The sequence below is a fragment of the Cnephaeus nilssonii genome (assembly GCF_951640355.1).
Source record: "Cnephaeus nilssonii genome assembly, chromosome: 3".
Lineage (NCBI taxonomy): Eukaryota > Metazoa > Chordata > Mammalia > Chiroptera > Vespertilionidae > Cnephaeus > Cnephaeus nilssonii.
In genome coordinates, this window is record NC_137074.1 from 30,815,140 (window position 1) to 30,842,233 (window position 27,094).

Genomic DNA, 27,094 nt, shown 5'->3' on the forward strand with positions numbered 1-27,094 from the left:
GGCCCGCGCGCGCGCGCGGCGCCGCCGCTGGCTCGGTCCCCTGCCTCCCCTCCCCCCGCGCCGCCCTCGCTCTCCCCCGGGCGGCCGGAGACGGCGGCGGCGTCTGCGGGAAGCCGTGTGTCTCCGCAGTGACGTGGGCGGGCCGAGGGCTCGGTGACGTCAGAGGGCTGTGTGTAGCGATGTGTGTGGGGTTCGGAGCGGCGCCGGCACAGCTGAAGGGAGCGGGCGAGCGGCGGCGGCGGCGGCGGCGGTGGTGGCGGCGGCGGCGGGCACAGGTGCGGCCAGGCTCGCTGGGGTGGACGCGGCGGGAGGCAGGGGCACGCGACCCCCGGGGAGCCGACGGCGACGGCGCGGGGAGCGGGGAGTTCACGAAGCTCGTCGAGCTTCCCCGGGGCATGGAGGCCGGAGTCGGGGGTCCGGATGCGCGGGTGCCGGGTGGGGTCGGGGGCCAAAGCGGGGTGACCGACGGCGGATCGTGTCTCGCTGACCCGGGCGGTGGGCGTGGGCAGAGCCAGGGCGCTGCACTTGACTCGAGCCGTCGGAATCCCGGAGACTCGGACACCCGTCACCGCCCCCCCCCCCCCCCCTCCGCACGCCGCCCGTCTGCGCTCCGTGGGGATGCCCCGGGCTCAACCCGGCCGGCGGGCACCCGGCGGCGTGAGGATCCCCGTGAGGATCCCCGTGAGGATCCCGGCTCGGCGCCCCACCCGCTCGCCGACCCCTCTCCCTCGGGCCCCGGGCGGGCGTAGGCACAGCCTTCGGGGTGCTGGGGTGACACTCGAGAACTTCCCGAGGAGAGGGTGCGCGGGGGATTTCCACAGCCCTCCGCGCGGCCTCCGCCGTGGGGCCGCGTTAGAAGGGCACTTGGGGTTGTCCCGAGACCGCGGGTCGGGCTTCCGAGGGACTCCTTTCCCTCCACTTCCCCTCGCCCCCTTCGCTCTCCGAGGCGTTCCGGGTCCCTTGTCCTCCACCCCTCCACCGCCTCCCGCTGAGATGGGTGGGTGGCTCTGCGTGGGCGGAGGCTGTCAGGGCTCCGGGGACTCCCCCGTCCGAGGTCTTGCCTCCTGCCCTCTTCCTGGGCTTGCGTCGGCCGAGGTGCTCTGCTCCTGGGGAGGGCGAAAGTCAGTACGTCGGCTAGTGGCCTTGGTCTTTTAACCCTTGGGTTCCGTGTTACGGTACGTTGCTGGGAGTTTGGGAGACAGACTTTTCTCTATATATTGGATAGCTTTTGGGGTTTTCTCTCAGGAAAGAAGTGGAAGAAGAATCTTTTCTTTTCACCCTTTTCCTCCATTTGCATTCTCTGTGAGGTCTGTCTGCCTTGCGCTTTTTTTGTCCTGGATTAGACTTGTTCAAGGATGGAGGTTCCCAGGCATGGAGGCCATAGCCTTTTGGCTCCCATTGAGCAAATTCACTAACCTATTAAAGGAAAGTTAATGTTTGCCTACAGTCATTCCAGGAAAGTAGCATGCACTGACTAAAGGAAATAATGTATTTAAGATGGTCACTTCGTTACATGTGGCAGATATGTTACCTTGTATGTTTCTTTTTCTTTTTTTTTTAAATAATGAGATGAAGTAATGGGTTACTTCAGTTTAAAATGGCCTACTCGTGAAGCCTCTGGTACTGAGTTTTGGGTGAGATGATCTATTTAAGGCTCTTCCTATGCGGAGTTAGAGTAGCCCTTGCCCTTTGGAGGGATGATATTTCCCTTGACCTGTTCTCCAGATTGCTTTCCTATTTAAATGAAGGTTCTTCTAATAATGGTGTTACAATTAGAGAAGTCACTCAGGTGTCTGTCACCTTTGGTAAAGTGAACTCCGTTTAAGATTAAGAAACTGGTTTCAAACTGACCCTTTGGCCTCTGGAGCAAATTCAAATGTAACTCTCTCCCATCCCCCCTTCTCTTCCAGATTAATTAAAAGAAGAATGAATAGCAGTCCTTGAAGATAACTGGGCAATTTTTCTTTAAATCATCTTTAATTGTAGACGTTCAAGTGGAGTCAGAGGCTCTTCTTACTGGTGTGAGGATTTATACAAGTCTTCAGTTTGTCAACATAGACTAACATCATCATTTTTAGAGAAGACATTTTTCTTTTTTTCCTCTTTTGGTGTCTTGGTGCCAAAAATTAAATTTGGGTGCATCATTTTGACTTGTGCTTGTGTCTAGATTTTATAACACAAGTAATTTAATAGAATTTTGACTTGTTTTGCTTAAAACCAACCAAACCATTGCATTGAACCTGGAAATCTTGAACTGAGAGAATTGGCAACTTTATTTTAATACATATATCTGAAGACTTAAAAAAAAGCAAAGGCTTTTTTCAGAGGTGTGCCTCTTAAAATTCTTTATTATTGGAGACAAATTTTATAGCACTTGCAGTGAAATTATGCTAGAGTATAAGCAGAATCAAAACAGTTGCAAGATCTATTGAGTGACTTAGGGAGATCTCTCTTTGGAAACTTAAATTTTCTATGAGTTACCATAGAAATTTTTTATAACTTACCATATGTAAGTTACCATACGTATTGGTATACATTTTCTCCAAATAAGCAGCTAAATAACAATGCAAGTGTCAGACTTACTTATTTAATATAATAGTTTTTAGCAATGGAAAACCTACAGACAAATTTCTCCTTGGTTCAGGGCTCAAATAAAAAAATGAATGGGATGGGAGATGATGGCAGCCCTCCAGTGAAAAAAATGATGACAGACATTCACGCAAATGGAAAAATGATGATAAACAAGATGCCGACAGTTAAGAAGGAGCACTTGGATGACTATGAAGCACCAATGGAAACTGATGGAGAGCATGTCAAACGAACCTGTACCTCGGTGCCTGAACCTTTACATTTAAATCCCAGTTTGAAACACACTTTGGCACAATTCCATTTAAGTAGTCAGAGTTCTCTGGGTGGACCAGCAGCATTTTCCGCTCGGTATTCCCAAGAAAGCATGTCACCTACTGTATTTCTGCCTCTTCCGTCTCCTCAGGTTCTTCCTGGTCCACTGCTCATCCCTTCAGATAGCTCCACAGAACTCACCCAGACTGTGTTGGAAGGGGAATCTATTTCTTGTTTTCAGGTTGGAGGAGAAAAGAGACTGTGTTTGCCCCAAGTCTTAAATTCTGTTCTCCGAGAATTTTCACTTCAGCAAATAAATACAGTATGTGACGAACTGTACATCTATTGTTCAAGGTGTACTTCAGACCAACTTCATATCTTAAAGGTCCTGGGAATACTTCCATTCAATGCCCCATCCTGTGGGCTGATTACATTAACTGATGCACAGAGACTATGTAACGCTTTATTGCGACCACGAACTTTTCCTCAAAATGGTAGCATACTTCCTGTTAAAAACTCATTGGCTCAGTTAAAGGAAACTGGCAGTGCCTTTGAAGTGGAACATGAATGCTTGGGCAAATGTCAGGGTCTATTTGCACCCCAGTTTTATGTTCAGCCTGATGCTCCCTGTATTCAGTGTCTGGAGTGCTGTGGAATGTTTGCACCCCAGACATTTGTGATGCATTCTCACAGATTACCTGACAAAAGGACTTGCCACTGGGGCTTTGAATCAGCCAAATGGCATTGCTATCTTCATGTGAACCAAAAATACTTGGGGACACCTGAAGAAAAGAAACTGAAGATAGTTTTAGAAGAAATGAAGGAGAAGTTTAGCATGAGAAATGGAAAGAGAACACAATCTAAGGCAAGTCTTTAAAAAAATAGTAGTATTGAATAGCAATAATGGTTTAAATATGTGTGTTAAGGAACTGTTTATGCTCATGCAACAACAAAAATTCCTGATGTATGTAATAGGTTTGTATCACATTTTAGGCTATAAAATGCTTTTCTGTGTGTGTTCTCACTTGCATTTCCAAACAACCTAGTGAGAGTAGTAAGATTATTCCCATTGTACAGATAGAGACTGAGGCTCAGAGATCAAGTGGTTTTCCCAAGATTATATAGCCAGGGAGTGGATTTGGGGCTTTTTTTCTCCAGTCCTAATTTCTCTCTTTCACACATCCTGCTTTTTGATGACTAAATCTGTTGTTTTCCTAGGATTCAGGATAATTTACACTTCGGTGTTATCTCCATTTGCAAATGGTGTAATAGCTAGTCAAAACAGTTCTGGTGATGGGCTTGAAACAGCATTTTTTCTAAGGTACATCTAGGATTTCTGACATTGTTAATATACTTGGGTATTTAAGCTTGATCATAATTGGAAACAAATGGATGTGAAAGATTTGTCTGAAGAATTTGTGACTCTAGTAACCAAGATTCTTTTATGAAGAAAGGAATAATTAAAAAAATTTGACAACTAGAACAAATAAAAGACTTTAGAGTAAATGTTAACATAAAAACCTATCAGCAAAGAGAGCTTAAGCTTTTTTTCCCCACTGCATTATCTGGTAGGCTAAACTAATATATTCATTCTAAGAGTTTGAATGCCTGGGTAATAGACAAGATTTGGGTTATTAAATACTCAGTTTGTTGGTCTGGTTTTAAATATATTTTCCTACTTGATTAAAATCAACATAATAGCTAATACTAGGTGTTCAAGATGGCAAGCATTGTTCTTGAGCAGTTTTACCTGTGTAATTTTAAGGTTGGCCATGTTTCACTTTAAGAATCTAGTTTTTCCACTGTTAGTTTTTATTCCTTGAAACAATCTCTGCCCTTTCTACTTCACAGAAGAAATGAATGAAGCATATTAAGTGCCAAGGTTCTTCACAGCAACATGAGAACTTGGGCTAGAATATAAGATTTGGTGTCTGGTGCTTTATTATGGTGCAATTAAGGTTTTGAGGGAAATTTAATTGCAATGTACTTTGAAGACAGTGATTTGCTCTTGAAGACCCATGAATAGAATTTTAAACTCTAATTCAGGTTTGCTACTTGCTGCTTTCAAAGGGTCAGCACACCTTCAAAATTCCTTGCCTGATGCTACAAGATAAGTTCATTTAAAAAAATGTATTTTATTGATTTTAGAGAGCGAGGAAGAGAGGTTGGTTGAGACATTGATTTGTTATTCCACTTATTTATGCATTCATTGGTTTATTCTTGTATGTTACCTGACAGGAGGATTGAACCCAGATCCTTGGCATATGGGGACAGTGCTCTAACGAACTGAGCTACCCGGCCAGGGTAGATAAATTCATATTGTTCAGGTGCAGTTATAACTTATTTTGAAGCAGGATTGAATTCAAGCCAGTTCTCAAATTGTTGGACCTGCTTACAGCTGCACTGCTCCCATCCATGCTAAGGCTGCTGCTTAGAGATTCTCTATATTCTCAAAATGTGGACTACTCCTTTTGGTATTTATGATGTCTTGTTATTTAGGGGCTCTACCGTTACAGTCATAAGGTAGTGATATTATTTGCCAGATATTCTTGCTCCAGTTTTTGTTGTTCTGACAACATTTTTGGGATAAACTACTTTGTCTAATACTCCTGCTCTGTGTTGGTGAGAAAAATATCTGAGAACCATGATGAATGTTAAAAAACAACAACACCCCACATGATGAATTTACTTAACTGAAACTGAATGTGCTAGTGCTAGGGTTTGGTTAAAACTGAAATTATCCCTCATTTGGATGTAGCCTTTTATTGTCTCAGAAGTTAATAATTTGAATTCATTTTTTATTTTTGGAAGAGGTGAGGTTTTTTTTCTTCCATCTTTTTGCTGTTATTATTTTTTGCAGTATTTCCTACTGGTGTATTTTGGCATTGTTTCTAAGCTTCTATGAATTTTAAGCTACTTAAGGGAATTTAAAATTCCAGTATATAAAGCTTTTTAAAAAAGGAGAGTTATGGGGGGTTCGTGTGTAATACATACTTGAGTGGTTGTTTTGTTGTGCTTGCCACTTTGTATTTTAAATATTTATTCCTCAAAACTTTGTGAGGTAGTTCTTTTTGAAGGTCTGTTGAACAAGTTTTCTCAGATGAACCAGTCCCAGATGGGTCACATGCTCTTGGTTGTATAACTGGTAGATGGTAGAATCAAGAGTTGAATGCAGGTCTTCTGACTTGAAGTCTAGTAATTTTAACTTGCCCCCCTAATTTAGTAGCAGAAACTGAATTTTGAGAAACATTAACTTAAAAAAATAATTTAGTTTTGTATAATGGTTCGTAAACTCTGTATTAATTTGTATATACTCAGCTATTTAACTGGGAAGGAGGCAAGGAGAGAATCCTTGACTGGGGAACATTTTTCACTGTCTTCTGTGATGGTGAGCTGGTTGCCAAACAAACCAAATTAGACCTAGAAGAAGCTCATTTAAAAAAGTTGGCAGGCTTTTCTTTTTTTTTTTTAAAATAAAAGAATATACCGAATATATTAACCTTATATAAAGGACTCTATGTTTAGTGTGAATACCAGTGTAATTTTATATGTTTTTGTAATTTATATAGTTTATGTAGTCAAAGTACTGTTTTTGGATTTAAAAAAAAACCCTGAAACTCAATAGGCAAGTTTTTGAAATGTAGCGACTGTTAAATTATTTCTAAGGATGGAAATTATATTAGTAATGATCACCAAGCTATTTGCATAGCTAATAGCTATGTTTAATTTGCATAGCTAATAGCTATATTTAGACGGGAGAAGTAAGTGGTATAAGGTCAGTGTTCTAAGTGAAGAACTGACTGTATTCTATGTAGAAACTAAAGCTGTATTTTAAACTTTCTTACTCAAGTCACCACCACAAGAAATATACTTGATTTTAGTTCTGTCTAGGTTGCTTTGCAAAATGGCGTTATTAAACTATTTTTCTCTTTATATCATTTGAGCTTTTTGTACTTTTTTGTTAGAAAAGTATTGTATTTAAAAGTGAACAAAGATATGCAAGAAAATTATATTCCTAATTTTTCTTTAAATCCTCAGTAGGTACTATTTATTTGATCTAATTCTAATTTTGTTGAATCTTACATTTCTCTCTATGGGAAAAGGTTGTTAAGCAAATGGATAATTTGTAAATAATATTTGAAGGGTGATAATTACTTAAGATTATTTTCAAGCATATTAGAAAAGCCCATTTGTAGTCAGTTGATAGTGGTTTTTTACTGCTACAGCATGTAGCTGACAATTGGTAGATAATTATAGGTGATTCTTGACTGTTACAGCACATAGATGACAATCTTCACTAAGTTATAGATGGTGTATGTTCTCTAAGTATATATATTTATATTTATTTTTTTAAAATATGTTTTTATTGATTTCAGAGAGGATGGAAGAGGGAGAGAGAGAGAGAAACATCAATGGTGAGAGAGAATCATTGATCCGCAGCCTCCTGCATTCCCCCTACTGGGGATATGTGCCATGACTGGGAAGCGAATCCTGACCTGCTGGTTCATAGGTCAGTGCTTAACCACTGAGCAACACCGGCCGGGCAGTATATATATTTTTAAATTAAAATTTAGCTTTCTAGTGTCTAAACACGTATTAGGTAAGTGAAATGATACAGTTTTTACTCTGCTTAGGGAAAAAAACTATAGGTTATCTGTGATGCAAATAGATGGCCTAAAGATACCAACTTAAAAAACTTAAAAAAAATATTTCACTTAAAGCTTATTAAATATTTCACTATTTTTAATTTTACATTTTTAAGTTCACTTCTGCAGAGGTCATTGGAATAATAATAATGATACAGAAAATTTCTCCCCTCTTGTAAACTACTATACTTTTGTTTAGGAAGAAAATACACTTCCTTATTTAAGAAGTAAGGAAATATACTACAGAGAATGAGCAACGATAAAGGGTAATGTTGGGACAAAATGTGTTGTGGTAGATTTGATGGTATTTTCTTTTATTAGTGGTTTTATTTGCATTTTGTTATTAGTATAAATTTTGATAAAGTTGGGGGTAAGTCAGAATCTTATGAAGTATTTGTGCTCATATGAGAGACCAATGTGAATATTTTTGTCTAACTTTCTAAAATTAATAATTATCTTTTTGACTTTAGAGGCTATCTTTTTCCTGTTTTCCCAGAACATAGTTTAGTGCATGGCACATCAGAGGCACTCAGTGAAAAAAAAAAATTTTTTTTTCTAAAACTATAATACATTTTTTAAAAATACCACCGCCACAGTTTATTTTAGAATGTTTGAAATTTCCTGGAAAAATGATGTTTTAATCTTTAATAAACACGTATATAATTTGAGAATAAACTGTTGAATAACTGACCAAATGAGAGAATGGATGTGAAGTATTTTGGATGTTAAGAGTCCAGAAATGCAGGATGGTACTTGAAACTATTGAACTATTTACTACTATGAATTTGGGGATTTTTCCTTTCCCAAAACTTTTTGATTTAATCTAGAACTATATGAAGATTATTTCTAAGACATATGATAACTGAGTATTGGGTTCAAATGTATCTCCTCTTAGTTGTTTGTACACAGTAATTACACTAGATGGATATTTGTTTTTACTTATTAGAATAAAATGTGCCAGAAGAAAGTGTAAAACAGTTTATGAGAGAATTATGTTATAGGAAGAACGTTTCAATGAAATCTCTAGAATGGCTTTGGGAATAGTGCCCCCTTATGGTCTGGGAAATACAGTGTCTAGGTTTATATTCATTTACCATTAAAAAATGGTAAGACATTAAGAAATGTTGATGTTTTAAAAAAGGTCTATGATTAAAAAAACTTAGAAATTGATTCTTTTGGTTTGAAAAAATTAACTTTAAGGAAGAAAGAGGGATAGGCCAGAATCAGTGTGTAGTCAGCCAATGGTGTTCTCATAGTTGTACATATATTATAATATGCCACTGGGAGAATAAGGAAGTAATCAAGAATTGGGTTAATTTCAATCCCCATAGAATTCTGGGAGTGGAAAGTGATTGTGGAGTCAGAACTCAATTTGTTCAAGTAAAGAGATAAAACTAGTTTGGGAATAGCTTTAGTAATGGCTTGAAACCTGTATTTTGTCCACGTACAGAATTTTTTGTCTATTGAGGGTTCAAATACCTAAAATAATTTAAGGATATTATTAGACTACAAAAAACAAAAAGAATATGTAATTAAACTATAAGCTTTTTTTAAGATGTAGTTTGCTTTAGTCACTAAATAAAGTATTTTAGTCCCATGGTAGGCAGAAAGAGGAATGATTAGGAAAGGTATACAATTAATTTAAGTCATTTTGATTTCTAGACTTAGAAGTGGGTCACAGAAATATGTACGTAAAGACTACGTGGAGGGTGCCCTAAGGCAGAAATTCATCTAGTTTCCGAATGTAGAATGTGGTAAATGCTTAATAAAGGATTGGGTAACTGAATGAAGAAAATCTTAGTAGTCCTATTATAAATTTACCAGTGATTTTCAAGAAGGAAAATAGGATTAGTTTTAAAGCAAAGCTAACCTTTTGTTTTTATTTGTGATAATGAATTAATTTTGAGATTTCAAAGAGTATTGAACGTACATATATTTTTTTAATTTTATGGGGCCAAGGAATAAAAAAAACGTTTAAGAAAGTAAAGATCATTTGGTAAGTAATACTAGGTAAGCATCTGTAGAGCACAAATGTTATTTATACAGGACTAGTTGTTTAAACAGTAACATTTTTGGACCAATTTTAAGATAGTTTGCTTAAAACAGTGTTTTTCAAATTGTAGTTTGTCACCCATGAGGGGAGAATTATGTCCTGCAGAAAATGACTTGACCAGAGTGATGGTTTGTCATTTCTCCCAGGGATGGTATATAGTACCATTCTAAACTCTTTGGTAGTTAATTCATTGTATACAATGGATTCATTGGGGGCATTTGGGCTTAATTCTCTTGAGAACCCCTGTTGAGAAAGGGCCAGAAGGGTCATAAAATCAATTTAGTGGCTCATCAGTATTTATTAAAAAAAAACCACATGACAGAATAAAAAATGAGCACATTGAATATAGTAAAATTAGTTAATCTACATTTTGCTATTGTCAATTTACATTATTTGAAGGCCAAATAATCGGGGATCATAATTTTTTTTAAAGCACATATGCTGAAGTGGGATAGCAAAACCTTCGATTTGTACAAATTGAAACTTGACAATAGATACTTTAGTGAAAGATAAATATGACATGGAGATTTCCGGTATTTGCAATGTTAAATGAACAGGGCACCACATAATTCCAGTACAAAAATTTATTTTTAATAGCCTGATGAACAAAATAGAAAGAGGCATGGATACATGGAACAGACTGACAGCTGTCAGGGAGGATGGAGGTGGGTGGGGGAATGGATGAAAGAAGGTGAAGGGATTAGCCAAAGAACATACAGTATATGCATAACCCATAGATACAGACAACAGAGTGGTGATGGCCAGAGAGAAGGGGCAGTGGGTGCAGGATGGGGGCGGGCGAAGGGGGGAAAATGGGGACATCTGTAACAGTGTTAACAAAAAAAGTTAAGAATGCATTTTTAAAAGTCCCAGGAGTTAACAGGATTTTAAAAATCAGTTGTTTTTTTTTCCAAATTGTAAAGGGAGTGACATTGTACTACTGATTTCACATGGCTTTTTTCCATGAAGGTTTTAAGATAAGTGTTGCACATTATAAGAATTTTAAGCACTGTAAACCCAAAACTGGCTTTGTGAGGTAGGTGGTATGATCGATCTTTCAGTGTGCGGGAACAGCAGACATTGCTGTAACTCCTGAAGATCTGTCTGATAAGTTAGTGGAGATACTTAGATCATACTGTTCCAGTTTTGCATTAGGTTGATAAATTCTAATAATTACAATGAAATGAGGCACAGGACTAAGCCTTAGAATCTCTTAAATAGCTACGTGCTACCTTGTAATACTATTCCTATATCAGTTGTTGAAACACTTATTCACAACATGTTGGAAGTATTGAGGAAACTTGATCCTGTACTGAAAGATTCAATTTCTTTCTCTAAGAGTTGTTGGCAGCTGTCTGGTAGAGTGTCTTTTATGTCTTTCTGAAATCATTTATTGACCACTTAAATGTCCTACTGTCGTACACAGTAAAAAAGACCCTGACAGGTTATATTCACTTTATACCTAAAGAGTTGTTGCTTAACTGTGTATTCAGTCATGTGTTTAGTAAAGTTGTTAATGATTTATCAGTATGTTGTCATGTGCATTTAATATACATTATGTTTTATTTCTTGTGTAATCACACCATTAGGGGGATTAGCCCTTCATATGCTTACTGTCTTATAAATACACACAATGTATAGTCTTTATCTTTTATCTTTTTAAAAATATTTTTTCCACATATTTTAAAAATATAATTCTGATTAAATTTTCCGGGGGGAGGGGGGATTTGGAAATTCCATCAATATTTAGAAGCATTGTCTTGATTTCTTTAGTTCATCAATGTTTGTCATTAGACACAATTAACAGTCATAAATATTAGCCTGTTCCTATAATTAAAAACTGGAGTGCTACCTAAAAGTTTATTATTGAAGATAAGTCTAGGAATTTTAAAGTGTTTTTTTTTTTTTTTTTTTTTTTTTTTTAGTACAAATTTGAATGTTTGTATATGAATAGTGCTGACTGGGTGGAATTGCTTTTGTATCTAGAAAGTGGTGGCAAAAATGCCATTGATTATTTTTGTAAATGAAATCAAGTTCTCTAAATTACTTCATTGTGAGTTAGTAAGCATTGTACTATCAAAATACAATGGTTCTTTATTAGAAAATCTGATTATCAAAGGGTTATGTATATATAACACAGTAAGTTGAAACTTAGAGAAACTTTCATTAAACATTCCCTAATTTTTACTTATTTAAAATGACCTCTTCCATACATTTTGGGATTAATTTTGCTTTCCTAGATACTATTGGGTTGTTTTTTGACTTAGAGAAAATGAAATAAATTGTCTGAAATTTTTCTTAGTGTTTCAGGTAAGAATGCCATCTGTTCATTTTGTGGTAGATAATGGTGGGGAAGTTGGGTGATAAAAGCATTTAAAACTGTTACGGCTTCAAGTTAAGCCACTAAATGATGTACAATACATCTCTCCTTTGCCAAGTAGTGTAATGTATTCTATTTTAATGTTTAAATACACAAAGGAATGAATTATTCCTATATTGAAAGGTAAGATAAACGGCAGTAGATGCTCCTTTCTTAGTATCTTAATTTTTTATTGCTAATCAGTAGTAGCATTACTGCTGTGCCATTTAATTATATTGTTCTTTTTTTTGAAGATCTAATTTGTATGTTGAAGCAAATGCAGAGTAGATGAAAAAAGTCTGGCGTGACTATGAATGTTCTGTTGTATAATATGTGCTTTTCTTAATTATTTTTAACATGCAGTTAAGATAATTTGTTATAAATGTGTTTATGGCTTATCACAGCATATTAGGGAAAATGAATTCCCAACATTTTATTATGGTTAATGTCCATTTTTCCATCATTTATATTATTTAATTTGTAGATCTGATCTCTTTTTTTTTTTGTTAATCCTCACCTGAGGATATTTTTTCACTAGAGGCCCAGTGCACGAAATTCGTGCACAGGCAGGGTCCCTAGCGGCTGCCGGCTGCTGGCTGCCAGCTGGGGCCTCCCTTCCCCCGGCTGCCTCCTGCCACCGCCGGTTGGGGCGGGGTCGGCCAGGGCGAGGGGCGATGGGCGGTTGGCCGGCCGGCCCCACCCACTGGTCAAACTCCCAGTCGAACTCCTGGTCGAGGGGACAATTTACATATTAGGCTTTTATTATATAGGATAGGATTGATATTTAGAGAGTGGAAGGGAGGGAGAGAGACACAGAGAGAGAGAAACTTCAATTTGAGATGTCTCACATCGATTGGTTGTCTTCCACCCGGGCCTGATCAAGGCCGGGGATCCAAGCCTGCAACTGAGGTATGTGCCCTTGACTGGAATCAAACCCAGGACCCTTCAGTCCTCGGGACGCTGCTCTATCCACTGAGCCAAACCTGCCAGGGTAAGAAATTCTCATTTAGCCCTGGTGGGTTTAGCTCAGTGGATAGAGCGTCAGCCTCTGGACTGAAGGGTCCTGGGTTCGATTCCGGTCAAGGGTACATGCCTAGGTTGTGGGCTCAATCCCCAGTGGGGGGCGTGCAGGAGGCAGCCAATCAATGATTCTCATCATTGATGTTTTTTTTTTCTCTCCCTCTCCCTTCCTCTCTGAAATCAATAAAAATATATATTAAAAAAATTCTCATTTAATTTAAGTGGATCTTATATTTCATTGATTTGTTAGCACGAGCTATTCATGCTAACACCTCTTTTATTATACAGTGTTGGGGGTGACAAATGTTCTCCCTAAGTGAATGTTCTAAGTAATGAAGCTACTTTTTTCAGCATTAACCATGTTTTTTCAAACTTTAACTTTATTGAGGAATTCTAAAATGTCAAATAATTTTCAATCTTTTCACATGGCATGTGGTATGTTATATATGTATGTGGTATGCTATTTATATGTAGTATTAGAGGCCCGGTGCTTGGATTCGTGCGGGGGGTGGGAGGAGTAGCCTCAGCCTGGCCTGTGTGCTCTCACAATCTGGGACCCCTCAGGGGATGTAGCAGTTCACCAAGTGGCAGGCGGCCAGGGAGGAGCCCGAGCTGGCGCCGTGCCGCTCGCTCTCACGCTCACCCTGGTATGCTTGTGCCTGTGGCCACCGCTCAGTAGCACTGCCGCGGAGTTGGGAGAGGCTCCTGCCGCTGCAGCTGCGCTCGCCAGCCGTGAGCCTGGCTTCTAGCTGAGCAGCGCTCCCTCTGTGGTGGTCAGTGTGCATCATAGAGACTGGTCGACCAGTCGTTTAGTCGTAAAGGTCATTTAGGCTTTTATATACACTGAGTGGCCCGATTATTATGATCTCTGAACGCATAATAATCTGGCCACTCAGTGTATTTGTATCTCAAATGGGTACCAAAAGTATTCTAGACTTTTGCTGGAGATCAACCACCTATATGACCTGAGCTTTCTATCAGCCAGTGCAAAGGGGAAAACTGATCAGGTGCACGATTTATAGTATCTTGGATATCAAATAAATGAGGTACTGGAGAAGTACACTGAGTGACAGATTATTATGCGTTCAGAGATCATAATAATCTGGCCACTCAGTGTATATAGATAATATAAAATATAAATTAACTATGTCATGTTGACTCAAGACTTCGTAAACATCAGTTACTATACTCTGTTGTGATGAGGGTAAGGGACAATTGAGATACATTAAATTATTTGCCCTTGCCTATGGTAAAGCCCTCAAATTGCATTGCTTTTTGAATAGTTTTTATGTTTACATTCTGTAATTCATCTCTTTAGGCTGTCAGCTGTCACCTATCATTTAGTATTTCTGTTGCCAGCAGTCAGTTCGCTTTCTGACTTATCAGTAGAACTAAGCTGTAGGCCAAGAAACTGTGTAAAGAAGTGATTGGCTTACTTTATTAATAAGTAGTTGATTTTGCCTCAGTTTCTCAACTTTTTTAGAATATTTGATCAGGATTGTGGGTTAAAAAAAAATTCTACTCTTATATAGAGTCTAGAGGCCCCAGTGAATGTGTAACTCCTAAATCCTTTCAAAATAATCATTCTTTTCCCTGTGATCTTATGGTCTTAGTTTTTCATATTCCTTGCCCAGTAATTTTTTTTAAAAGATTTTAAAATTGACTTTTAGAGAGAGAGGAAGGGAGATGGAGAGAGAGAGAGAAATAAATGTTGATGGTGAGAGGGAAACATCGATCAGGTGCCTCCTCCATGCCCCCCCATTCCCCCATCTCCCTACCTGGGATCGATTCCTAAACCTGTGCATGTGCCCTGACTGGGAATCAAACCGGCAACCTTTCTATGCATGGGATGATGCCCAACCAACTGAACCACACCAGCCAAGGGCTCGCCCAGTAATTCTTTTTTTTTTTTTTTTAATATATCTTATTGATTTTTACAGAGAGGAAGGGAGAGGGATAGAAAGTTAGAAACATTGATGAGAGAGAAACATCAATCAGCTGCCTCCTGCACACCCCCCACTGGGGATGTGCCCGAAACCAAGGTACATGCCCTTGACCGGAATCGAACCTGGGACACTTGAGTCCGCAGGCCAACGCTCTATCCACTGAGCCAAACCGGTTAGGGCATCGCGCAGTAATTCTTAACAAAAATGTTGATCTACCAATACAAATCACTGTATTTTTGTTTTTGGCTTTTAATTGGCCTTAAATGATCTTCTAATTGGTCGAGTTGTATAATGTGTGCTCCAAAAGCGGTTTCTTTTATGTTTCGAGTTCGTTGTGTTGGGGCAGTGGGTTACTTGTCAGGCCTTTCCTTTCCTGAGTCTCTTCAATCTGCTTTGGTTTCCTCCACTAGCAGGATCTCCCTAACCAAACCATGGACAATTTATGAATTTGGTTATGCTTTAATCACAACTGCTTAGGATCTGGAGATGTTTCCATTCCTTACTTAATTTCTTGGTTCTGAACTGGATTATTAGGACGTCAGGCAAAACAGTTTTCCTAATTCTTTTTTTTTTTTTTTTCAGTTTTCCTAATTCTTGGTATTTAGTGGCTATCCCCTGAGTGCAGTGTTTATGCATTCTCAAATGAGGGTGTCATTCTCCGCATACCTTACCTTGTTGCAGAGTTAACTAGGCAGGGTCAGAATATCCAGCTCTCTTTTTTGTCTCATCCTTCCTTCTGTATTTCATCCCCAGCTCCCTTCTCCCTAGGTTTGTCTGTTAACCTCCTATCTTTGTTGCTCACTTGAACAGGGCTTCTTTCAGCTTTTTCCCCCCTTCTCCGTTAGTGAGTCTTGCCCCCTTTCAAGGAACCCTTTTCCCCAAAGAGCAGGGTAATTACTATAATATTAAATAGGGAGGGAAGACTGCAAAGCAAACCTGAATAAGAGGAATTAGTAACACAGGTTATTCTTTTCTGTCTCAGTTTCTGAACCTCAGTTTTCTAATCTGTGAAATAGAGATAATAATATCTACTTAATGAGGTATTTGTTGGAATTAAGCAGGATGCATATATATATTTCTTATCAGGTAGATACTCAGTAAGTCAGTTATATTCTCCTTTTCCTTTATTTACAGATACAGTTTATGAGGAAATACGGTTTACTGATAAGTGTTGGCAGACAAAGTAATTTCACGTTTAGTTTGGCAAGGTATTTATTGCTGTAGAATGTTATCTATACACTAACAAATACTGTATGTATATGGATGGGTTATATTCTAGCTGGTTGTAGCAGTGAAGAAGAATCAGAATCTACCAATTGTGTACATTTGCAGGGTACTGTTATTTAAAATGGGTTTTAAAGTTTTAAAAGTCCTCATCAAAGGATATGTTTATTGTTTTAGGGAGGGAGGGAGAGAGGGAGAGGGAGAGGGAGACAGAAACATTGGTTGGTTGCCTTCTGTACTCACCCTATTGGGGATGGAGCCCGTAACCTTTTGGTATATGGAATGATGCTTTAACAAACTGAGCCACCAGGCCAGGGCTAAAATGGATTTTAAAAATAGATGTTGTAAGTATGAAATTGGATGAAATCACTTCTGGTAATTCCTGTTAACATGCACACTGAAACTGTTTGCAGTGGGATAGATCATGTAGCAGTCTCTTTGAGTTTCAAGTGACTAGGCATGGTACTTTAAGGAAAGCATTGCTTTATTAGAAGATGACTCTTAATGTAACTCTTCTTTCGCAAGGTTCTCCAGAGACACACTATGACCCTGTTAAGTTGACACTTTAAAATTTTAACCATCACACCTTCTCCCAATAATCTTCCCTTCTACATTTTTCTACAGATAGATACACCATCAGGAATGGAATTACCATCATGGTATCCTGTTATAAAGCAGGAAAGTGATCATGTTTCTCAGACCCATTCATTTTTACACCCCAGGTGAGTGAGTATTGTCTCATTAATCCTTCTTTCCTCTCTTCCTCCATTCCTCCCTCCGTCCTTCCTCCCTCCCTCTCTCCCTTCCTGCCATCCTTCCCTCCTTCCTCAATATGTCAGATACTATTCTAGGCCCTGGGGATTCAGGATATAGCTTTAGGCTTTCTTGTTAATCAATGAAATGAATTGTAAATTGTGTTGAACATTTACAATAACAATTTAAAAATTTTTACTTATTGATTTTAGTGAGAGAGGGGAAGAGAAAGAGAAAGAGAGAAACATTGATGTGTTATTCCACTTTTTATGCATTCATTGGTTGCTTCTTGCATGTGCCCTGACCGGAGATTCAACCTGCAACCTTGATGTATCAGGATGATGTTCTAACCAACTGAGTTACCCAGCTGGGTCCAAAATAACCTTTCTTGTGTTTCTATGGTTTTTCTAGAAATAGGTCATTTCATTTTTGCCCTGAAGTAAAAACGAAAGTTTTCTTTTAATTTCCTTACCGCTCTTCAAGAGGTAAATCACTCTTCAAAAGTTTGGTGTGCAACTTTGATTTTTAAAAAGAAATCTTTTTGAAACTTAGACGCTTTCATAGTAACCGCATCCCTCAAAGTAAATTTTTTATATTTTCAGTAAGAATGATTCTTATTTATTCAGTCCTAAAGTTTTATCTGCTACTATAAATATATACTAGTATTCTCCACAAGCATGGTGATGTAGAATCTTAGTCTTATTTACATTTGCACAATTTTTATGTTCTTACTGCGTTTGAAATCTTTGAGTATTATTAAACCTGTCAGTTTTCTTAGCAGAATGTTAAATTTTCATCCTCAGAATTAATGTAATTGGTAAAAAAAGAACAAAATAGATGTGTCCTATACAATGAGATGTAAGAAATTATTTAGAATTTAGAGCAAGCATGTCAGACTTGTGGCCCGCGGGCCGCATGCAGTCCACAACGAATATTTTTGCAGCCCAGCCAAAATAATGGTATGTAAGAAACGTTTTAATAAAAATTTCATAACTTAATTTTTACAATATTCTGTTATACATAATTATTAATAACAAACTACAACTTTTGCTAATGACTGATTGCTATAATCATATTGCATTCATTTCCCTTATGCGCCTTACGTGCAGGCGCACCATTTCTCTCCACTAATACTAGCAGCAAATATTTTAGCAACCGATTGCCACGTCATTAGTCTTGGACTGACTTGTTTGGTGTGCGCAACAGGAAATGTTCGCTTTTGGAGAACAAGAAAAATAGGTTTATTTGCTTAGGCTTATTAATTTGTGCAGTTATTCGGTGTCTGGTAAGTTAATGTTCAAGAAAAAAATAGTAATTTTTATTAAAATGTCCTATTATCTTATGTTAACAATTACTCATTTATTTCAGCCCTTTGTATTCAGCATGTCTCTATCGAAATAAACCTACGTTTCTCTGAAAATTGAAGCTCTTGTTTTTTTGTGGCCCACATAAACTTACACCTTGTTTATTTGGCCCGTGTTTCCTTTGAGTTTGACATGCTTAGTTTAGAGAATAAAGTATTATGTCAGTTAAATGGTTGCATCTTTTGGCTAAAGGTCATAAAGATTATAGTTAATAATATGGTACTTAAATATCTAGCTCATCTCTATTCCATGAGTCTCTCAGATAATGTACTGAACAATTTTATGTGAACTTCGAGCAAAATTGGTAGATATCCCTTTGATCTTAGTTTTGCACAATTTACTGTTACTGTTTTATCAAATGCATAGGAAGTACAAAAGTATTTTAGGAAGATTGCTTTGTGGCGTTGGATACATTCAGAATGCCTGTTCTCTCCCTTTTTAAGCTTTTTAAGACGGAAGGGCCCTGGGAGCTCCATTGGCCTATGGGGAAACAGGCCATAGCCACGTAGTGTGGGGCTGAATCAGCCTCACCATAACAAAGAACAAGGATTTGTTGCTTTAGAGGAGTGATGGGCAAGAAAACAGTCCTCCAAAGTAGCATAAAGTGTTTTCTTTCTGAATAAACCTTACCTACTTGGGGCTGTAAACAGCTCTGTTAAAGTGCTTCATGCTTTTAGTTCTCAGGTGGTTTTGAGGGAAGGAGAAGAAACTGATTTTCTTTCCTAGTGAGTATCCTTTTAGTGCTTAGAAATTATTTTTTGAAAAATAACAAAAATCTCTCCATGATTCTGCTTTCACTGCCTAAAATACTGACTTTTTCAAGAATTCTTTTCTGTGACCCTTATTTTCTTAGTTGTTATATTGTCTGTTTTGGTGGAAAAAATTTGTTTAATCATAGAAATAGATGTAACACATTTTGCTTTTTACCTAAATGTAATGTGTCTTATTATGCCTTTCTTTGTTTTCAGCTACTACTTATACATGTGTGATAAAGTGGTTGCCCCAAATGTGTCACTCACGTCTGCTGTATCCCAGTCTAAAGAGGTCACAAAGACAGAGGCAGGTAAATCCATACCAAGACAGTCAGAGAAGCCTTACAGTAGTGGAAAACATCAAAAAACAGTGTCTTATCCGGATGTCTCACTGGAGGAACAGGAGAAAATGGATTTAAAAACAAGTAGAGAATTATGTAGACATTTAGGTAAGTATTCCTATATTTAAATTCAGTATTAAAAAAGTGTTAGATATTTGATTTTTCAAAGAGGATTTCTGTTAAGGGACTTTTTCAGATAATTGAGATTTTTATTATAAAAAATGTTGGGTGACTTCTTAGAACATCAATTGCTGTACTTTTCTAGAATGGTGATAGCTATAGAGGCTAATGAGATAGATATTTAGGTTACATAGTTTCATGCTTGCGAGTGATTTTTGTCTGATTATTTTTCCCCCTTCCTGCCTTTTCTTTGCTGTCAAATTTCTTCAGAAGGTTCTTATTTTTCTTTTTAATTTTCTGTGAACTGAGAAACCATTTAACTTATAATGCTAAGAAGTATATGTAAGTGTATTTAGGTATAGGACTCAGGGAAACTTAGTCATGGAATAAAGAAAAATTGAAAACTTGTAGCTGTGGGAGCCAGGCAGATGGCACAAATGCAGAATGTTGGCTGGACATCTAAAAAAAAAAGCTGCCTAGTTACAGTGCCTTTTATAACACTGGACCAAACAAGATATGCTCACTCAGATGCTGCCTCGTTACCCTCCATGTAGCAGCAGAGTTTTGCTTACAGCTTAGGGAAATGTGACAGTTATTTCAGCTTTGTGGGAGCCGTTGAAGAATCTGTAGTCATTTAACTTTTCATACATAATTGAGATTCTTTGGGGGGTGGGGGTCTGTACTTTAATTTTGAGAATTTTAAAACTTAGGTTCTTTGGATTTAAACATGGTACGTAATTACTAGTGTGCCATTATGCTCTATTTGCATTATATTTTATTTCCCAAATTAGTGAATTCTAGTGACTGTTAAAAAGTTATTGAGATATAATTCATTTACCTTAAATGTACACTTTTAACATGTACAGTACAATGGCTTTTTAGTAAATTCACAAAGTTGTGCAATGATCACAACTATTTAAATTTGAACATTTTCATCACCCCTAAAGAAACTATAATCCATTGGCAGTTAACTCTTCATTCTCCCCTGTCAACCACTAATCTGTTTCCTATCTTTATGGATTTGCCTATCCTGGACATTTCATATAAAAAGGATGATACAACATGAGGCCTTTTGTTGTCTGGCTTCTTTTACCATCTAGATTTCCATAGCTCTATAATAAGCTTTGAAATTGGGAATTGTGAGTTCTTACTTTGATACTCTTTTTAAAGATATTTTGGCTATTTTAGATTCCTTGCATTTCCATATGAATTTTAGAATCAGCTTGTCCATTTTCACTGGGATTTTGATAAGTATTGCATTGAAAAAGTAGATTAATTTGTTATTACCAGCTATCTTAGTCCATTTGAGCTGCTATAATAAAAATACCATAGGCTGGGTGGCTTATACTACAGACATTTATTTTTCATGGTTCTAGAGGCTGGAATGTCTAAAGTCAAGAAATTAGCAGATTTGTGCCTGGCAAGGTCCTACTTTCTGGTTCACAGATAGTCATCTTCTCACTGGGTTCTCACATGGTGGAAAGAATGGGAGAGCGCTCTGGAGACTCTCATGATGGCGTAAATCCTGTCATGGTGGCTCTCTCCTTATGACCTTATAATTACCTCCCAAAGGCCCCATCTCCTAATACATCACATCAGGGGTTAGGATTTCAATATGAATGCTGGGATAGCGGGGTGGGAGTCACTAACATTCAGTTCATGACACCATCTTAACAATGTTAAGTCTTCCAATCCATAAACATGGGATGCTTTCCTATTTATTTAGGTCTTTAATTTCAATGTTTTGTCATTTTCGTTGTTCAAGTTTTGTACTACTTTTGTTAAAGTTATTCCTGGGTATTTTATTCTTTTTTATTTCATTTGTAAATGGATTTTTTTTTCTTAATTTCATTTATGGATTGTCCTACTGACTTTTAGCAGAATGATATTCATACTTTGATACTTTATTTTTGCCTCTTAAAGATCCATCGATCTCAAATAACTCTGTAAGTAAAAAGAAACCTGAGTCTACCACTTGTAACATAATCAGAGACACAAGCAAGGCAGGAATTGACCATGATGCAGCAGCTTCATCTCCACTTCTTGTCAAAGATGTCATTTGTGAAGATGATAAAGGAAAAATCATGGAAGAAGTAATGAGAACTTATGTAAAACAACAGGAAAAATTGAACTCAATTTTGCAGAAGAAGCAACAACTTGAGATGGTAAAATTGTTATCTAACTAATAGCCCTAATGAAGATACTTTTGCATATTCTTAAAAAAAGTCAAGATGAGATGCTGCAAATTTAAGATTATTTTGTTTTACACTCATAAGCAATTTTAATTTTAAATTTTTAGAGAAAAGCTTTTCAAGATAATTACCTTTACATAGAATTGATACGACAGCTGAATTTTAGATATTTTATGTAGTATTTTTTCTTGAATTGAAATTTTTAACAGGATGGAAATAAGTACAAATTGTAATGTGATTCTGTGTATTACAGGAAGTTGAAATGTTGAGTAGTTCAAAAGCAATGAAGGAACTCACTGAAGAACAGCAGAATTTACAGAAAGAGCTTGAATCTTTGCAGAATGAGCATGCTCAAAGAATGGAAGAATTTTATGTTGAACAGAAAGACTTAGAAAAAAAATTAGAGCAGGTAATGAAGCAAAAATGTACCTGTGACTCAAAATTAGAAAAAGACAACGAGGCTGAATATGCAGCACAGGTAAGAATTACTCAATTTGTATAATGTTGCCCTTTCAATGTGGAAATTGAAGCTGTTCCCTTCTCTGTTAAAGAAATTTTTTTTTTTGTCAAGCTCATTGGGATTTCAAAACTTATAATTCTGTTCAAAAACACAACTTTATGCAATATCAACCAAGATGATTTTTTTACCTTGATTTATTTCTTGAAACTTTTATTGGGTTTCTGTAGTGTAGTTGCCAAAATTAATAATTTCTAGCTATCTGAATATCAAGTGTTACATTATTTTAAAATATTGGCTTTCAAATAAAAAAAAATAACAAACATGAACTATTGACCACTATGTTCAAAAGCACGGGAGCAAAAATGAAGAGTAGCTCACATTTTAGGGAAGATGAACAAATAATACGTGACATGGGCAGGCTGTGATGATGAGAGGTATGCTAAAGTGGAGGGCATAATGAAAGTACGCTAGGTGTTCAGTCCTCCTGACCTTTGTTTTTCCCTCAGTCAATGTCAGAGCAATAGTATTAGATAATCAAGGTATTGTATATGCATGAAATTGTTCATTTTGTAAAGAGTAATTTGAAGGCCAATCTTTGCCATGATGTGAGGATTAAATGGAAACACAAAACAATGAAAACTGACACAGTCTTTTAAATCACACAGTTGGCAGAACTAAGACAGAGATTGGACCATGCCGAAGCTGATAGGCAAGAGCTCCAAGATGAACTCAGACAGGAACGGGAGGCAAGACAGAAGTTAGAGATGATGATAAAAGAGCTAAAGCTGCAAATTTTGAAATCAAAGACTGCTAAAGTATAGAAACCTTTAAAGAGATTCATCTGTGTGTTCCTGACAGAGTTTATTTTTGTTTGTTTGCTTTGCTAATTGAATTCTGAACTGCTTATTTGCATGAAGATAACTAGGCATTCTATCCATTTGTAGATCAGAGAAAGTGGAGAGATTATATATTAGTACATAAATTTTTACATTTCCAAATGAATGAAAATGTATGTTTCTTTGTACTTTTTTTTCCAAACAGCTCAGTAACAATACTCTATGGTTTCAACTATTAGATAATCTGCCTATATTTCTAATGCAAATTTAACAGTTGTATACTTTTTAAAAGCTGCATTGTGTGATGAAAAATAGTTGTGAATTTTGTGATCCATATTTAAGACTCAATTTTAGATACAATGGTGGTTGTCATATTTCAAATATATGGAGATATTCAAGGGGTTGAATCTCCTTTTTTTTCATTAATCTTTCGAAGTTGATATGCTATACTCATTATTATATACAAAATTTGCTTTTATTTTGTTCTTATTATGGAATGAATTTTCTTCATTTCTCTTCTTAATGTCTCCTGAGAGACATTTTGTCAAAAGAAGAATTTCATTGCTGAGGTTATAGCACACCCCATGGGCATAATGGGGAAGGATATTATGCTTTGTTATAATCCTGCTGCTAAACGCAAGAAACAGTTGTAATTTTTTTTTTTTGCTTTAAATATGGTTATATTAGACTTTTTTTTTTTAATGCAGCAACTTCAGGAGAGGGAATAAAATGTAAAAATTTCTGAACTTTGTTAAATGTTTATGTTGTTAAATAGTGGTGTTGAAATGTTACTGTTCTTGAGAAAAACTGATACCATTAATGTACATCGGTTTCTATACAGTCCATAATCTTCCTGTACAGTTTTTATATGTAGTTATGGGGCTTACTTAAATTTATATAATGGATTTGTTTTCCTTACTGCCTTTGTTTTCCTTTAAGTTGTAAAATATTAAATGTCTTGAAGGTTACTTTGGACTTTTGTATGTTTAAATGTTAAGTCTTATACAAATTTGCACAAATGGACCATTTCAATTACTACTTAATATCAAAGTCAGGAATTTACAGTCAACTGATAGAGTGTGTGATAGATTAACATAGGAAAGTTTATGCTAAAGGATTTTTAGATAATTTTTAGGAGATAGAAATCCCATAGTTTAGGAGAGGGGCAACATCTGCACTTTTTTTTTTTCCTTTTTGCACAGAAAAGTGTCATTCTTTAATGGCAAAGTTCATATTAGTTAATTGGCTTAAGAGATATTAGGTGAAATTTTTAGTATGCATTTTTTTAAAGGAAGTTTCCTGAAGCTACTATTAATTGACATTATTATCCCATGAATTTTATGTTTCTCATGTTCTTGCCTAAGGTACTGAATGAAATTACTTGAAGAGCTAAATCTATTTTTAAAATAAATTAGCTAGGGTTATATACTATTCCCAGCATAGATGATAGGTACTCTAATGGTATAGAACTTCAAAAATCAGTAGGTTATCATTTAACCAGTTATTTTCATATTTTACTTAATGGTACTAATGTATCCTAAAAGGATTTTATAATTCTCAAAGTATAGTTTTTTCACTAGTGTGAACTAAATGTGTATTTTCTATTTACCATTTAAATTTTGCTGTATTAATCCTGCAATTTGTTGATTTTTGGAATCTCCTCAAGGAGGAACAGATGTTAAAAAATGACATACGAGAACAATGTTAAAAATGACATACCCTCCTAATACTTTTTATTTAAATTGGAGAAAGAAAAATCACAGAGACATTCTATGATACAGTTTCATTTTAGTTGTGAATCAGTTGTGTCACAGATACGTTTTTTGGGTGTCTTAACTTAAGCTCTTATAATTTTCTTTTATTCTAATTCACTCAAAATCTTTCTACTCATGTTACTTAGTAAATGATAAGCTTGCTTAAGTTTCAACCCAAAACTTCTAAATTGCTTAATCTTTGAAATATGTTACTTTAAAATTCTAAATAGTGCTTAAATACCTTTAAATTATCATAAACTCTTAATTTAGAATTGAGTGAAATATTTTTTTCTGGTCCTTCACATAATAAAAACTTGTCACATGTATAGTCTTCATTTTCCCCAAGATACATTGATGTTGCCATAGGTTTCTGTCTAACTTCCTTGAAGATAGTTTTTTAGTCAATTGTAAATATACCTATTCTGGTGAAAAGTAATTTTAAGTTAAACTGTACCCGATAGCTTGAAAATACAGAGATTTTGTAATACTTTAAAAGTGGCCTCTGCTAAATTATCTTACCCATATAAACTTAATTCTTCTATTCTTTGCATGCTCATTTTGCGTGTTGATTGCTATCTTAAAAGTTTGTTTTGGTGTTGTTTTTGCGTGCTAATTCATTAGGCAAGCAGATTTTCCCTCAGATTTTATAATAACTCTTAGGAAAAATATAAAAATTATTACTTTAAAAAGCTGCATTAAAGGAACAGCCTATCAAAAGTGCTAAAGCATCTTTAGAAGGAAGGAAACATAGAATATTAGCTTACTGATAGGTGATGTTTAATTTGGGTGATAATAGTTTCTGTACTCTATGAGGAAAAGGTACCAAATCTATAAAGGTAGTAAGTGTAAAATCTGCTGTCATTGAGGAAGCTCGAAACCACCCTAATTTCACAAATTAACTTGTAACACTATGAAAGGATTTGACTGACAACGTAAGTTTGGCTTGTGCTTTATTTTTGTAAAGCATATTCTTTTGCTTGAATTTCTGTGTCCATGAGAATTAGGATGTTTCATGCTTCTTGAACTAATTTTATAGTATATTTAATATATTATCAGTTGGAATATAAATCATTTGTACATATTGAATTAAAAACCAATTACTAAAGTAGGTGAAATAGACTGAGTACAATATTTGCAGATTATTCATTTATTTGAAGTCATGACAGAACAACCAATTTATTTGCACATCTGTGGCCTCTGTTTGAGGGAAAGTAAAATGATAAATGAGTAATATGCTTAAGGTAGTTCCCTAAAATTAATTGTAAAGCTGGTGCTGAAGGTTTTGGATCAGCTCTAAAATTTTCTTCTCAACGAAAAGACTTACGTTGTGATTGCTTAGGGAACAATCCTCATTTTTATTTGGTTTTACGCATTTAATCTGTACAACAGGACATTAAAAAAATAATGAAAAGCTGTGCTCAGACTGTACATCTATTTCTGTGCTTGGAACTACTTGTTAATAGTTTTTAATTGAAGCTGTCAGCAATAAGGGACACATTACTGATGTATTATATATTGTGGGATTGAATAAACAGCTTAATTTTTTTCTAGTATAGAATACTTGTGCATTTCTATTGGGAAAATTTATATAGGTATTCTATATTGCATCTTGTTTAAAAGGACAGTCTTTTTGTTTTGTTTGTAAAATCTTTCCATTTTAAATGGCTGTAAACTACATAATGCAATTGGGGCCTGTTTTTTAAATAATATAATTAAATGTCTTATATAGCGCTACTGTTTTTGAATTAGAAAGTGATCAAATGTAAAAACAAATTTAAAAGTTAAGCCCAGAAAACAAAAGTGTATTAAATTAGTTGAATGTAAAATTTATAAGATTTTCTTCAATATAGATACCTCAACTTGAAAATAAAGCACAGCATACTTAAAGTAGTTCTAGTAAAAACGTCCTACTAAATTACTAAATCTAGGACACCTTTTGGGGGATTATAGTTTGGGAGAAATAAAATATTCTTGTTCTTAACCATCCTGTTATAAGTATTTCTTTATCCTGATAATATTAAGCCAACACTGTAGTCTTAAATTATTTCTGAATTTTAAATCTGTGAAGGCAGTAAATGAAATACTTGTTCTGCAACTGTTGAAACAAATTGTTGACTACATTAACCATAATTCAATATAAAATTTTGCCAATGATGTACAGTTTTATGGTTAAAATTGCTGTGGTTGGTTGTATTACATGACACAAAACTGTCCTCTACCTCACATGAAATAGATATTTTATATGGTTTTACTATAAAACAAGACTCATCTATCTGGTCACTTAGTTTACAAATTTTGAATTATATTTATTGAAACATGACATACTGTGCTCTTAGCTTATACCTCAATTGTATTTTGTGCTGTTTTCCATTTTCATGCCTTGTAAATAACTTGTATAGATTGTGGATTAAATTCCAAATAAAAATTTTTAAT

At 36.2% G+C, this 27,094-nt stretch overlaps 1 protein-coding gene across 1 annotated transcript; it reads left to right on the plus strand.

The window, feature by feature from the left end:
• Nucleotides 1-27,094, plus strand: SKIL (SKI like proto-oncogene). The gene is made up of 7 exons (XM_079764984.1): nucleotides 1-275; nucleotides 1,911-3,710; nucleotides 16,718-16,811; nucleotides 19,175-19,407; nucleotides 21,343-21,584; nucleotides 21,865-22,089; nucleotides 22,737-27,094. Exons 2-7 carry the CDS (start codon nucleotides 2,609-2,611, stop codon nucleotides 22,890-22,892), a joined length of 2,052 nt encoding a protein of 683 aa, XP_079621110.1. The 5' UTR covers nucleotides 1-275; nucleotides 1,911-2,608; the 3' UTR covers nucleotides 22,893-27,094.